This window comes from Physella acuta, unplaced genomic scaffold, assembly GCF_028476545.2.
Source record: "Physella acuta isolate Inbredline_101_S28 unplaced genomic scaffold, ASM2847654v3 ptg000173l, whole genome shotgun sequence".
Classification (NCBI taxonomy): Eukaryota; Metazoa; Mollusca; class Gastropoda; family Physidae; genus Physella; species Physella acuta.
The window spans coordinates 29997-46586 of NW_026731692.1; the positions used below are offsets into that span (position 1 = coordinate 29997).

Below are 16590 nucleotides of genomic sequence, written 5' to 3' on the forward strand. Positions count from 1 at the left end.
GTCCATCTTTAAAAAATAAATTTTTAGCAAAAAAAATTACTTAACAATTCTAAAAAATAAATCATATAGACTAGATCTAGGCTAAATCAATGGTGTTAATTTTCTAAGGAACTCAAATTTCGAAATAAAAATTTATATTTACATATAGATCTAAGTAAAGACAGTATGGCATGTCTGACGACCTGTCGCTCATAATAATAATTTTAACGCTCAGTTTTGAATTTTATATTTAATGTGCCTAACAATCCGTAAAACATGTTTGAGTAGATAATTCAATGTTAATTTGGCACTCTGATTATCATAAATTAATTCTTCATACCATCTTTAATAGTTTGTAATTAGATCTAATACTCAAGAAAATATTTATTGCGCTAGATCTTATTTTACTAAACCATTTGGAAATATCTGGCCAATAGGCAAAACTTGTGGAACAGGTTTTGAAATCTGGTTCTCGTAATGAAAATTCTAAGCTATACTGCACAATAAAAGAACTGAATGAGCTATTTTTATAAACATGCTTGGCATTTGCTTGTGTCGTCCTACTGGTCTTTGGGTTGGGCAACACACCGGTCTGTGTTTATTTTCTAGAGGGTGGTGCATTGTGATATTTTATGAATTCATAGATTTTATTTAAGGTAAAATAACAAGAACATCAACTTTTTTTGTTGGTGCTCATAAACTAGACTAGAGTTTAATATTATTTTATATTTACGTTGAAACGTTGTTTTCAAGTTACCGTTTGGCGTTTATTAGTTATGATAGTTAATGATTGAATTCAAGACATTGTAATGTATTAATTAATACTATCTATACTTAACTAGAATCTATGGTAATCTAAAATCTATCGTTTTAGGTACCTAAAATTGCCAGCGGTTAGTATTAGTTAGTAATGTACGAAAATGTTACCTCATTGTCAAGGCTTTAATTATTTAATAGAAGTATATTGTGATATATTTGTGTCAAATATTATAGATAAATGAATAATAAACCTAAACCAATTGCTAAATATATCATCAATATAGGCAAGAAATTAACTTTAAACAGCAGTGTTTGCGAGCAAGATTTGCTATATAAAAAGCGGCCATCTGTAAGTTAGAGTGGCTTCCCCTGAATCTTACGCTATATAAGTTTCCATAAAAAAAAAATAAACATGATGGCTGCTATAATAAATGAGCATGGTTGCCTCTGTTGGAAACATCGCTAGTCTTCATTTATTACTGAAAAGTTTTTATTCAATTATTTAAAAACAGGTACATAAATGAAACATTTTTGTATTTTTCAAAACATAAATCCACCTCAAAATGAGAAATAGTTATTAAAATTTAAGGAGTCACCTGTTTTTCACATTACTAGTCGCGGGTGATTTTATGTACCTAAAACGATAGATTACCGAATCTATTAATAATACTATAACTATTACTATAACTAAAGTATATAATCTATATAGATTCTAGGCCTATTGTCATTATTACTTTTTTATTACTTATTAGGGCTCATTACTCATTACTCATTCATTAGGACTATAATACATATTTAATATAATAATATTATTAATTAATAATAATGATGATGTAGATCTATAATCTATATGCTTACACTTAATTTTACACTACACTCTTACACACTATTCACTATAAATTATTATTAATTATTCTACTATCTAGGACCTAGAAAGGCTTTTATCTACAAAAAGCAATAGCATATTTTATTTTTAAAGTTTTATGTTTAGTTTAACAGGTTAAGAAATATAATTAATAATTAATTTTATTTTGTTTAGTTCAGGTATGTGTGCATTCATGATTTGAAGCCCAAGTGTGGATGTGATAGACAATAATAATTCATCAAGTGAATCAAGTGTTACTAACGTAGGCCAGGGAGGGAGGTAAAAAAATTCAAATAAATTTTGATCTATAGGCCTATTTTAAATTTATTATTTAGATTCTATTTGCCTTAATAACCTATCTTACAAATTCAATTAAATAAACAATAAGTAATATGCCTTATACCTATAGGCCCTAGAGTTACTTCAATACGCTAAAATATTAAATTAAGACAATTAAGTTGACAAAGATAAGAAGCAAATGATTCACAAACTAATATTAACTGAAGGTTTTTTATTCACAGCTGAAGGACAAAATGGGAAAGCTCTGGCTTATTATAGCTGCTTTCATAGTGAGCCTTTGTCAAGCACAATACACTGTTCTTGAGCAAGTCTGTTCATCTAATAAGCAGTCAGTCAGTGTTGATGCATTAAATGCACAAGTACTTATTGGAGGCCTTTTTGATATTCGAGAACCTGGCATAAATGGAATTGGATGTGGAAAGCCTAATCCAGGTAAAGAGGTTGGAGATGAGTAGTCTAAGTAGGCCAAATAGGCCTACATAAATCAAGATGTAAAATGAGGTGAGGTAGGCCATTGAAAATAAAATATTGAAGATCTTGGATAAAAAGGTGAATTTCTGTTCATGGTAAGCTATATAGTCCTATAAGAATGACCCAAATCATAATAGATTAGCCTCTTATTTTTACTGTAACCAGCATGAAAGTACGACCATCAGTAATGGTTAAACTTGTAATAGTTGTTTTGTGTAATCTGTTTTTTTTTAAATGCTAGGACAATCCAGCATAAAAGAAAAAAAATTCTCTACCAGTATTGGTGTTAGGCTAATTGTCTGGATCAAAGTTTGACTTGGTCTAATGTTAAGGACAGGGTTGTAACTGCAATAATAGATTTAAAAAAATAGCTGTTGTATCACCTTATTAGTGTTCTTACATGCATCATTTGTAACTGATATGTACAATTAATGTTGCTAAGAAAATTGTTTAAAACTTCCACTTTTTAAAAATGTTTTTTATTTAAATTAGCAATGATGCAAGTCTTCGAGGCTGCCAGATATGCTATCACACTAATGAAAAACGAATTTGGTATTAATTATGGTAAGATTTTTTTACTTTTATTCTTTAACTAAATGTTACTAAAAAAAACTCATTTCATGTATAAAAGTTAAGTGTTTTTTATAAGCAATATTTAAAATACTTGGAACAAACAATATTGACATTACCTACAATCATCATCTTCATTCCTGTGGACCTCTTCTGGAACATAGGGATGCAACCACACCTCTCCATCGTACTCAGTTTTGGGCGATTCCTCCAAATTTGGGCCAAGACATTCTGGCTTTGTATTTCTTTGCCAGTTTATTTCCAAAGTTTCTTCTTCTTCTTCATTTTTAATTTTAGTGTTGGAAGGGATCGCCTCCAAAACGGCTCTTCTCGTCTTAACGTCCAATGCACAATCATCCAATGGTCTTTTAGACTATGGAGCCATACATATGTATTTGGAGGATCCACTTGTAAAATGTTTTTTTATGTTATATTAAAACACAAATTCTATGCTTAAGACATGTATATAATCTTCATTGCAGGCATGACCGTGTATGATACATGTTCTAACCCTAGACAAGCAGTGAAAGGCTTGCAGAGCATCTATCCACAAACTACATCAAATAACCCATTCTGTCCATCAAACACTATGGTTTTGACAGGTAAACTAATTTTTATCTCCCTTGTCTAAACTTAGCACTTACCAAAATTTGGACTCACTTAGAAATAATTAAAATTACTATTAATTTACCTTTAATTACATTTTCAAAAATCAATCTCATGTAATCAGCGATTATTTTTAAAAAATTCTTTGATAGCTTCTGAATTAAAATCTTAGTTTTTTAAAATTCTCCCACAATGCTAACAAAGTTGTGAACTTTAAAAATCTATTCTTTGTAAATAGATGTTAGAATTTAAGTAGCCTATTTTTATTTTTAGCTTTAAGTTAATGAAAAATGAGTTCTGAATTTTATATTAACAATATGAAACCTATTTTAGTTTAAGTAAACGTAAAAATGACTTCTGAATTTACAGGGAGACAACTCTATTAAAGACTAGGAACCCATCAAACTTTAAATAAAAATTATGATAACATGCTTTGAATTTCAGGTGTGGTTGGATCATTGTCTAGCTCCACCTCCATGAAAGCTGCTGAACTTGCCTCTCAGTTATCTGTTGGTATGGTGTCGCCAGCTGCCATGGCAACTGACCTCAGCAACAAGTACAGATACCCAACATTTCTCAGAACAGTTCCTTCAAATACTATTTTAGCCAAGGTACTGTGCAGTTTTTAATTTTTATGCTTTTTTATGGTCGTTCCTGAAAGAAGTAAAAAGAAAATGTTCAAAAGTTTAAGTACGTTTACAGATCTAGACTTACTTGTTCTGCGGTTTTTAAAATTGGGTTGATCAATTACTTTTACTTCCTGTCCAGCACCATATTTTCTATCTTGAACTTGACTCCATTATACATTAGAGCTGGGTGGACTTGGCGTCCGTCTTATTCAACCACACATCCCTCATTTGTTGAATATTAGACTGGTTTCTGTAATGCAGCTTTTTGAAAGCACATTTTAAACTTTTCATGGGAAATCAAATTTATGCTTATAGTAATTGAGCTTATAGGAATGTTGAGTAATTAGGTTATGAGAATAACATGCCGATTAGTTTATAAAAATATATCCACATTGTTGGGTGGTTGATTGGAATTTATGGTTAAAAAGTGTTAAAATAAACAGTTACATTACAAATTGACTTACATTTTAAAAGCCATTCAGACAAATTCCCAAGTTAACAGCTAGAAGCATGAATTAGCCTTGTATAATATATCTTAAAGTATTCATAGCCCAATATTTATTTTTATATTCTTAAAACTTCAATTTAGAATGTCTGTTGCTAGTCTAACTATGACATCACTTTTATTAACAACACACAGAACACTAACAATATGCTTGAAACGTCTTTGCTTCAGGCTGTCACAGAACTCTTAATCCAGCTGAGGTGGCAGAATATTCTTGTTGTGTACGTCAACGACGACAATGGTAGAAACCTGTACGAGCAGCTGCTACAAGCTACATACAACCAGGGGCTGTGTGTGTCTTTTTCCTTACCCCTTGGTGCTAGCGTTGATAAAGACAGCTACAAAACTGTGCTACAAAACAGCGGTTACAGCAACTTTGGGGCAGCGGTACTTTTGGCTTCAGAATCTCAGAGCAGGGTCATCATGCAAGCTGTAGATGAGGTAAGTCATGGATAATATGTTAGGCTTATCCATCTGAGTCATATAGCTGTGGGTGAGGTACGTCATGGATAATATGTTAATCATATCCAACTGGGTCATATAGCTGTGGATGAGGTAAGTCATGGATAATATGTTAATCATATCCAACTGCGTCATATAGCTGTGGATGAGGTAAGTCATGGATAATATGTTAATCATATCCAACTGCGTCATATAGCTGTGGATGAGGTAAGTCATGGATAATATGTTAATCATATCCAACTGCGTCATATAGGTGTGGATGAGGTAAGTCATGGATAATATGTTAATCATATCCAACTGCGTCATATAGCTGTGGATGAGGTAAGTCATGGATAATATGTTAATCATATCCAACTGCGTCATATAGCTGTGGATGAGGTAAGTCATGGATAATATGTTAATCATATCCAACTGCGTCATATAGCTGTGGATGAGGTAAGTCATGGATAATATGTTAATCATATCCAACTGCGTCATATAGCTGTGGATGAGGTAAGTCAAGGATAATATGTTAATCATATCCAACTGCGTCATATAGTTGTGGATGAGGTAAGTCATGGATAATATGTTAATCATATCCAACTGCCTCATATAGCTGTAGATGAGGTAAGTCATGGATAATATGTTAATCATATCCAACTGGGTCATATAGCTGTGGATGAGGTAAGTCATGGATAATATGTTAATCATATCCAACTGCGTCATATAGTTGTGGATGAGGTAAGTCATGGATAATATGTTAATCATATCCAACTGCGTTATATAGTTGTGGATGAGGTAAGTCATGGATAATATGTTAATCATATCCAACTGCGTCATATAGTTGTGGGTGAGGTAAGTCATGGATAATATGTTAATCATATCCAACTGCGTCATATAGTTGTGGATGAGGTAAGTCATGGATAATATGTTAATCATATCCAACTGCGTCATATAGTTGTGGGTGAGGTAAGTCATGGATAATATGTTAATCATATCCAACTGCGTCATATAGTTGTGGGTGAGGTAAGTCATGGATAATATGTTAATCATATCCAACTGCGTCATATAGCTGTGGATGAGGTAAGTCATGGATAATATGTTAATCATATAGGTGTGGATGAGGTAAGTCATGGATAATATGTTAATCATATCCAACTGCGTCATATAGTTGTGGATGAGGTAAGTCATGGATAATAAGTTAATCATATCCAACTGGGTCATATAGCTGTGGATGAGGTAAATCTTGGATAATATGTTAATCATATCCAACTGCGTCATATAGGTGTGGATGAGGTAAGTCATGGATAATATGTTAATCATATAGGTGTGGATGAGGTAAGTCATGGATAATATGTTAATCATATCCAACTGCGTCATATAGTTGTGGGTGAGGTAAGTCATGGATAATATGTTAATCATATCCAACTGCGTCATATAGCTGTGGATGAGGTAAGTCATGGATAATATGTTAATCATATCCAACTGGGTCAGATAGCTGTGGATGAGGTAAGTCATGGATAATATGTTAATCATATCCAACTGCGTCATATAGCTGTGGATGAGGTAAGTCATGGATAATATGTTAATCATATCCAACTGCGTCATATAGTTGTGGGTGAGGTAAGTCATGGATAATATGTTAATCATATCCAACTGCGTCATATAGCTGTGGATGAGGTAAGTCATGGATAATATGTTAATCATATCCAACTGGGTCAGATAGCTGTGGATGAGGTAAGTCATGTATAATATGTTAGGCTTATCCTACTGAGTCATATAGCTGTTGATTAGGTAAGTTGTCTCATGTCCTAAAGAGTGCAATGGATAATATGTTAGGCTGTTCCTACTGAGTTGTATAGCTGTGGATGAGGTAAGTTTTTTTATGTTAAACACAGTCATGTGGATAAGATATGTTATCCATGTCCTATAGAGTCCTGTGGATACATTTTTCTAGTCATATTCTAGGGTCTCCTAAATCTGGCTAAGTCATTTCGCTAGTCATTTCAGTAAGCATTACCCACACATACACTTTCAAATTGGCAAATAAACACGTTCAAAACTTAATTTGGATTGGTTGTTTTTCTAGTTTTACTCATAATGAACATCTCATCCATTTAGCTGAAACATAAAATAATCAGCAGCACTAGATGATTTTTTAGTCATAGGATTTCCATTAGGCCTTTATATAATTTGTTTTAAATGATAAACAAAAATTAGCTATTTCCTGCATTTTTTTTACTTACAAAAACATGTATTGAATAAGATACAATTTTATAAGCAGTGATGAGAGTTAACTTTTATAATATATCAATATTTTTATGTTGAATCATTACTGAATATCCATTAAGGGAAGGTGTGGTCAGCAGTTTGCCCTGCCGCCTTTACTTTGTTTAACTTGAGTTAGGTGGACTCAGGGACCTGGATTCAAACTTTGAGACTTTTGAGTTAGCAACCTAACGCTCCACCACTTAGGCCATGCCGTCCCTTTTACTTTTATAGCATCGAATATCTTTCTTGTCATGGAATAATCTCTAGTATAATTGATATTCACAGGTTACCAGCTTCAGCAGCACCCAGTGGATACTCACTGGCCTGGATATTACAACAGACCCGAGCTCATTGAATCGCGTTCGTGGTGCACTTGTTGTTTTACCTCGCTCCCCATTCATTCAAGAATTCAAAGATTATTTTGTTGGACTCAAATCCAGTCCACTAAACAATACTGGAAACCCCTGGTTTAAAGAATGGTTAGTACTTCTGTCATAGAGATAATAATGGTACACGGTTTTATATTTTTTTTGTATATTTGTAATGCCTAGAGTTTTAGTTTTGATGAGCTATTAAGGAAAGATGTGAAGTTTCCTTTCAGCCATGATGGTCAGTGGGGGAGGGGGAGTAGTTTCTTGACCTAAGCATTTAAAGGAATTGTATGATCAGCACCATACCCAGCTTTCTTTCCCCTACTCAGGTCATGTGCTCACTGAGCAATAGTATGCACTCTTGGCCTTGACTTAATCATAGCAAAATGGCCACACAATTCAGTAATTTTTATTATGGGATGGAAATGTTTTAGATAATAAATTAAAAAATGTGACAAAGAATGATAAAAAGTGACAGTTTTTCTTCTCTAAATATTTAATTTTTTAATTTATATTCAGGTATGAACAAACCTACAGCTGTTCATTTGCAGCCAACAATTGTGCTGCCCCACCGTCCTTATCCTACTACTTCCAAAGCCCATGGGTAGTCCCAACCATCAAGTCCATGTTTGCATATGGTTCAGCAGTTCGCACAGCATGTAGCAACAACAGAGGACTATGCAGTGATTTAAGCAGAATATCACCCCAAGACTTTTATTCTATACTGCAAAAAGTTGACTACACGTTTCCCGATACTTTCTCTGTCTCTGGCTTGAGGAACCAAAGAATCAGATTTGATGCATTTGGTGACTCAGACGCTTCTGAGTTTACTGTATACAATTTCAATAACAGAGGTGGTAGCTATACATTTGAAGAGGCAAGTAGGCTTTTTTAACTTTATTTTAGGAAGATATATTTTACTGATTTTGTTTGTTTGTGAATGAATTTAAGGTCATTTATGCATTTGAGTTTTTAATAATTCTAAATATAGCCTACTGTTCCATCTTTAAAAAAGACTATTTTCTGTACCTATGTGTACCTTTATCTTTGAAATGTATATTACAGTAAAACTTCCTTGTTGTCACCCCATCTTGTTGTTTACCATGTATTCAAGGAAGCTCCTATATGTCTGTATCATCTTCCATGTGTGTGACATAATAAATGCAAATAAACAACCCATTATGTTTAATAAGGGCTGGAGGTCAGTCGGCTAGTTTCATGCCTGCATGTGTCACCATATGTTAGTTATGAATTGGATGATCAGAAACAGCTAACTGGTCATTGTGTTTACTTGTCTGACCTGATGCATAGCAGGCTAGGTATATTGGTGCCTGCATGTGTCACCATATGTTAGTTATGAATTGGATGATCAGAAACAGCTAACTGGTCATTGTGTTTACTTGTCTGACCTGATGCATAGCAGGCTAGGTATATTGGTGCCTCATGGAGTGGTAGGCTTGAATCCTGCCTGGTTATGCTATGCTGGCTTTACAGGGATTATATGCTGTACCTACGCATTGGAATAACACTTTATGTCCAGCATTGCTAAATACACTGTAGGAATGTTTGGAAAAGTTCTGTTGAAAAATTATTTTGACTTTTAACATCTGATGCCTGCTTTTTGTTTAAATATTTAATTATTTTTTAAAACATAATTTAAAAATCAAATTGAATTTTTGTTTCAGATAGGGGCATACGTATCCAGTGTTCTGACTCTAACCAAACAGCCTGTCTTCTATGACTCTACAAGAAATAACGTCCTAACAAGTAATCCTACGGCTACATGCCAGTCTTTAGGATGCCTGAATTGTTTACTGCCTCAAAGAAACGTCACCTACCGCTACTCCCCAGGTGACATCGTTATCGCCTCGTTAGTCCAGGCACACTTACCTGGCCGTACCCCGTTCACATGCGGGGATGGGATTATCCCTAGATTATCATCCCTCGTGGCTATCGAGTGGGCTCTGTCCAACTATAAAAGAATCAACCCTAACAAGCTGAATGGAGTATCCCTGGGGTACATGATTGCAGATGTCTGCCCAGACTCACTGGTAGCACGTGGGTTCCTCACAGACCTGCTGAGTGGAAATAACCGTCTGACAGACGCCAGTGGAGCAGCTATTCCTTCAGACACAATACGCGCCTTCATTGACTTGACAGGTGAGGAAAGTCTTGAGTTGCTTGAATGGTTTTTTTTTAAAATTATTTTTCCCCCATTATTTTAAATATGAGTTTGAAACTTTAAAAAACAACTTTTAATTCAAATTGACATAGCAGAAAGGGATACAACAAAAAGTTTTCCATTAAGCAACACTGGCAGATAAAACAAGTTAATTAAAAAAGTCTAGTGACATTTATGCGCAATTTCCTTATGTTATCTAAAAATAGCTCTGACGTATAATGCTGCGGTGCGTTCAAGCTAGAAGAACGATCGGTTTGTAGGTGTTTATGTAATTTTAAAATTTGTGACCGAACGAGAGGATATTTTTGAAAACTTTCTTCGGCAATATTGTTCTAAATTATGGCAGGAATCGATTGGTACATGTTTCAAGTCGCTAAGTGGTCTGGTTGCCGAGATATGGGCAAAAAACTACATTTTTTTGAGGTTTTTTGGCTTTTCCGGGAAATACATGAAAGAAACCCGGAATTTTTATGGCCTATGCTCATTCTCGTAACTTGCTTAACATAATTGCTTTTGGAACTAGTCATCGATATTGCTTCGTTGAGGAGGAGATACGACTTAAAGCCCGGACACACATTCATCCATACATTCATTCATCCATCCATTCCCAGAAATGACGAGTTAATAAACGCAATTCTCCAGAATGGAAATTGCGCTAAAAACAACAACTCAGTACAACAATGTTTTGTACTGGCAACATTTTCATAAGGATCAAAAGCTTTTAGCTTAATTCCTAGGCGGCAGTGCTGCCTTGCAGATTGTTCTTGAGTTGACAAAGGCTATGGAAACAAATCTAGAAAGAAAAACAGGCTGAAGTTGGAGTGAATAGGGCTCATGTTAATTGTGTTGGAAGAAATCCCTTAAGATATTATGATTAAGAAGGAAGAACAAGCTAGCCAAATGTAATCAATTGCTTTACACACATGAATCTGGAATCTAAGAATTTTTTTCTTGCAAACTAGAAATTTTATCTAGAACGTCATACTGCACAAAGCGCAAGCCAGTCATAGTTTTTATTCCCAACAGGAAGTTAAAAATGTAACAGCTTTTCTTTATAGCCTAGTTAACTATTAATTTTCAGAGAGTGACACAGCGAAGAGCGTGAGCCCAATATTATCCAGTTACATGATCCCTGAGGTACAGGTTGGGGCTACAACGCCTGACGTGAGAAACAGCCTTGCAACACCCTACTTCACACGAGCTGTACCCAACGACGAGGTCTTCTACAGTGCTGTTGCTAGCATGCTCCAATCTCTGGGATGGAAATATGTGCAGGTGAGAAGTTTAGTGGTTCATAAATGAGATGCTGACTGTGGGCTTGTGAAAGTAGATATGGTAATTCAGGATCTCTAAATTTAAATTAGGAGTTTGAAAAATGGACAAGAAATTAGAAATAGTAACTCAGGATCTCTAAATTTAGATTAGGGATAGAGGAAATAGGGAGATGGATAAAAAAATAAAGCTGTAAGCTGGTGAGTTCACAATGACCTACAGATACTCTAACATTTTTTCATTTTAATGTGGAAATCACAGGTTGGATTTTTAAATATCTACAGATGTCTTTTTAAAATTTTTTGGTCAAGATATGTAATTTAAGATCTAATTATAATTTAAACAATTTGAACATTAGAATTGGCTGATGTATTGGTCGTTAGATCATTGGAGCAAAAATAAATTTAAAAAAGAAAAAAACTTAACATAAAAATAAAATAAGATGAAAATTTACAACCCATTTCTATACTTGTTAAAATTTTAAGAAAATTGTTTAGTGATTCAAGATAGCAAACTTGAAATATTTCAATCAAATTTTTTGTTTAGGTGGCAACTTATTCAAGTGGTCCATACAATGACATGACACAAACATTTATCAAAGTGGCTGCCAAGTAAGTTGCTTTTGTTTATCTACTCAGGTTGAAAATACTCACTTATTTAAGAATGATAGGAAATCCTGTTCACACAATAACAGGCTTTGAAGTTAGGACTATAGGAATGTAGGCTACTTAAAACAAACTGTTTGCAAATATTACTTTAATATGTTGTTTTATCCTTCATTTGAATTATGTTATGATACTAAATTTTAAAAATCTCTTTGTATCTCTTTAAAAAGAGTGCTTCAAAATTTTTAACACTCTTTGAATTTAGAGTTACTTCTCTTAACAATGAGCACAACTAAATAATAATAATAATAATCACCTTTTGAAAACAACTGAAAAATGTAAATATTAGATACATAACATGTTAGGAAGCCGTTGCACCTTTTACAGAAACATCACCTTATCTTTTGAGGAAAATTTTTAAACAATGTTGAGTGAATTTTTTTAAAAGCTTATATTTAAAAAAATTTCTTTAATATTGTTTCCATCTGGAAAAAAAAGTAGAAAATATTTGTATTTGTTGTCAGAAACATGGCTGTGCGTCCTTTTTCTGGCAAGAAAAAAGTTTCATCCGTGAAATTCTGTATCCTATTTTTTATAATTTTCTTAGCTATGGTATTTGTGTGGTGAGCACAGTTCAGCTGTTTGACAGTACCTTGACCAGTCGTTACAACACTATGCTGGATATGTTGCTAGGCAACTACGAGTCACAGGTTGTTGTGGTCATTGGAGGTCAAGAAGATGTTAGGGGCCTGCTTACAGCCCTCCGTTCAAGAAGTTAGTATATTCTTCATAGAAATATTACTTACTTAATCAGTTGTTTATTGTGCTTTTCCAGTGGTAAGCCTCATTACACTGTTACTGTAGGCTACAATAGCAATATAAACAGAAAGTGATATTTGAAAGGGTTGAAATATCACTTTCTGTTTATATTGCTATTTCTGCTACAACGCCTGTTTCCACCCCCCTCTACCTGTAGGATAAAAGAAATTTATTAAGCTGATGTTTGTTTTCCCTAGTAGATTGAGAGGCATAGATCTTTCTGACTTTGCTTATAGTGTTCTCTAATAATAATATGAGTATGAATGAAACGTAGCAGATTTTTTATACATTCTCCCCCCCCCCCCCACCCCACTCAATAATACTTATTATACACATTTGTAAAGTGAGAAATCCAGTATTGTATATAGTACTTAACTGGCCTGACAGATTATAAATCAGCAAAAAAGCTCATTGCATTGAGAACATTTAATTACTTACTCTAACCCTTTCCTAAACCCTGTTCCTATCATTAATCCTATTCCTATCTCTATATGACAGAAAGCTTTATGTCCTACCACAGTTTTTTTTTTGGGCAGGGAGGGGTAATGTCTTCCTTTTGTTTGGTATACTTAAGCGTAAGATGTTTGATCTGCTAAGCCTGAGGATTAAGTACAATTTCCTAGCTATGCTGAGTATTTGGTGTCGCATTTTTTAAAAAACGAAAAAAAAAAAACTAAGGTTAAGGGAGACAACCTCAATAATTTCAACAGCAACAGCCACAGAAACCAATGAGTTAAACAAAAGCACCCATCCTTTAAAAAAAAAATGACTGTATAACCAAAAAATTTTTCTACACTAACCTTTGTATTTTTATTAGTACTTTTTAGTACCGTTGTAATTCTAAGAAGTGTTTAATTAAAAGTAATTCTTGTTTACGTTTTTGCATTGAAGATGCTGTTGGACAGCTGCAACTAGTAGCTGGGACAGACATGTGGGCCAGAAATCCAGACTACGTCAAAGGTCTAGAGACAGCGGCCGAAGGGTCCATTGTATTGGGTCTAGAGATGGCTGCGGATGCTGACTTCAACACCTACATCAGGTCTCTTAGCCTAACCATAATCCAGGCCCAGCCATTCCTGCGTGAACTGTTTGAGATCTCCAACCTGTGTTCTCTAGATCCATCCACCAGAGGAATGTACAGCAGGACCTGTACTGCTAGTGATAGCTTTAATATATTTCAGGTAAGTCATCCTTTTTTCACAGGTAAATCATCCTTCTATGACAGATAAATTATCCTTCTTTGACAGGTAAGGTATCCATCCTTCTTTGACAGACAAGTAAATTATCATTCAGTGACCTGTAAATCATCATATATTATAGGTAAACGAGTCGACCCGCGGTGTATCATACGCCGCTATTTAGTTGTTGTTTTTTCTACTTTTCAGTAATTCATAATTCGTGAGTTCAACAATACCAATGCTGCCACTGAAAATATTTGCTTTAAAACACTAAACCCCCCTTTCTTCCCCCCCCCCCCCCGCGAAAGCAGCCTCCTCTTAGTTACCTCCTCTAAGTTTAAAATCTTTTCAAACTAAATTATCTGCCCCTAATAGCCGTCACCAAACCCGGCTCTACGATTGTTTTGTAAACATTTATCGTCAACCACAGCACACCTGACCATGTAAGGGGGGTGGGGGTGGTAGTGATAGAGAGGAAGAGAGGGGACTGCAAGGCGCGCTTGCAGCTTGTTTTCTAACGTCTCCCAGAAGAGAATTATATATATAGATTATCAATCCATGACTGGTAAATCATCATTCATTCAATAATTTAGTAAATTGTTTCAGTACCCTAGAGAAAAAATTTAAAGCTTTTGTTGATTTGCACTGTATGAATTAGCACACTCACAATGTTTTCACTATTTAACATTCTAAATATAGTTAATACAGAGGACAACACATATGCCCCTTTGGTTATTTGATCAGAAGGCTTTAGAGCAGTGTAATTCATCTGTTATTCAACTAAATATTCTGTTCTCCAGAAAATATTTCTTTATGATGTTTTGTGCAACTCTAGAAGTGGTTGTCTTAACTGTATTTTTTTTATTTGACCAGGGTAAAACTCCATACATCATCCAGAGTGTGTATACACTGGCAGACAAACTACACGAGCTTCTCACTGAACTGTGTAGCAGCGGCTACTCAGGCCTCTGCGCTAACTTCCGTTCTGCTGCCAATATTAGCATGCTCCTAGACGCTAAGCTACAAAATTTGGCCAAGTCTAATGGCTATGGCATCAAAAACGGAGAAGGGATTACGGATTATAGATTTTTTGTCTACAAACAGAGCGCCTACACACAGGTAGTCTTGGGGTTTTAAAAATATTTTTATGGAGAATGAAGATTGTGATAGGAATTCCTAAAGTAACTGAAGGTCATGTTCAAGATTTTATAAGGGTGTTTTCTTCAATTTACTAAATCTGTTATAGAAATTTTTAATTCAATTGAATTAAGTTTAAAATAATTCAAGTTTATGTTGAAACAATGTTTTCAGGTGATGTTGATTTAAGATTTTTGAATTAGCATTTTAAATCAATCGACCATTATGTAGTAACAATTTTTTTAAAGAGCAGTTGGCTTAAGATTTTTGCTTTTGACATATTTTAGACCAACTCAGATTTGTTTTATTAATTTCTTGAAGTACTGCTGTCCAATTTAGAAATTAGCTTTGAAATATTTTAAACCTATCCAGGTTTGTATAGGATATTTTTTTTTTGTAATACAGTTTGGACAGTTCAACACAGAAAACCAGATGCTGTCCAGCATGACTGCCAGTCTGCTGGGCAACTACCAAACCAGAATTTCTAGATGCAGTGGAGCCTGTCTGTCATGTGACTACATGTTTTCAATTCAAAACATTCAGTACAACACTGGTGATTGGCTGATTGCTGGGGCTTTTAGGTAAAATATTTTTATGCTACACATTATAGTTGCATACAAACGCCACTAATGGAAATTAAAGGCTAAATTTATTTGATGGTAATGGGGTGACGTGGCCTAGCGGTGGAACGCTAGACTGCTAATCTGAAAGTTTCAAGTACGAATCCGGGTTCAAGTTATTGGAACATCCCTGAGTCCATTCAACTCTGATGGGTATCTAACTTACGTTAGGGAAAATAAAGTTTTAGAAAACCAGAATGTCCCAACTTTGATGTATTAGAATCATGGTCACTGCAACAAGCAGTGGTCATGTAGATATGTGAGAAGTGTAGTAGTAGTTACACTAGGTGTGGGGTGTTGGGAGAGTTTCACTAATAGTCTACCAGTGAGATGAGGGGAAATGTGTACAAGTAGTTACACTAGGTCCTGAGATAGTTTCACTAAACAATGAGATGTCAAAAGTGCAGCAGTAGTAGTTGTCCCTTTCCATATCATCTCTCTTTTTTCCCACTGCATTTGTTTTCTTTATTACCGTGGGGTTCTAGGTCAGGGCCTGTCTTGTTGTGTAAGAAGTGTAACATTTACAATGTAAAACTTCACTGTTGTCTTGTATGTAAACCTTCACTCTTGTCTTGTATGTAAACCTTCACTCTTGTCTTGTATGTAAACCTTCACATTTGTCTATTATGTAAACCTTGACTCTTGTATGTAAACCTTCACATTTGTCTATTATGTAAACCTTCACTCTTGTATGTAAACCTTGACTCTTGTATGTAAACCTTGAGTCTTGCCTCTATAGTGCTAGTGACCCAGGTCCAGACCTGCTACAGCCCTATGTGTGTGGTGCCATCAGGCTAAGCAATGGCCCACAGTACACGGCGGCCATGCTTTTTGCCATTGATCAAGTCAATAAAAAGTTAGCCAGTGTTTCTGTGCCAGGAGTCAAGTTTGGTGAGTGTTATATAGTATATTGTTTTTTTTTTTTAAGTTTAGTTATAATTGTTTAGTAATGGACACAAAAGTATAGAAATTAAATAGTTGTAGTTCTTATTTTATTTTAATTCTAATTT

General features: G+C 34.6%; 1 protein-coding gene across 1 annotated transcript in view; it reads left to right on the top strand.

The window, feature by feature from the left end:
- The first annotated feature begins 474 nt into the window (after positions 1-474).
- Positions 475-16590, top strand: part of LOC131936264 (uncharacterized) — a 37950-nt gene continuing 21834 nt past the window's right edge. The window contains exons 1-17 of the mRNA XM_059293177.1: positions 475-635; positions 1778-1882; positions 2125-2335; positions 2867-2938; positions 3427-3546; positions 3995-4161; positions 4856-5125; positions 7682-7875; positions 8287-8644; positions 9453-9927; positions 11031-11224; positions 11768-11832; positions 12434-12600; positions 13537-13826; positions 14697-14942; positions 15366-15541; positions 16320-16471. Coding sequence (XP_059149160.1) covers positions 2137-2335; positions 2867-2938; positions 3427-3546; positions 3995-4161; positions 4856-5125; positions 7682-7875; positions 8287-8644; positions 9453-9927; positions 11031-11224; positions 11768-11832; positions 12434-12600; positions 13537-13826; positions 14697-14942; positions 15366-15541; positions 16320-16471 — 3145 coding nt within the window. The 5' untranslated portion in view covers positions 475-635; positions 1778-1882; positions 2125-2136. The remainder of the gene's footprint in view (positions 636-1777; positions 1883-2124; positions 2336-2866; positions 2939-3426; positions 3547-3994; positions 4162-4855; positions 5126-7681; positions 7876-8286; positions 8645-9452; positions 9928-11030; positions 11225-11767; positions 11833-12433; positions 12601-13536; positions 13827-14696; positions 14943-15365; positions 15542-16319; positions 16472-16590) is intronic.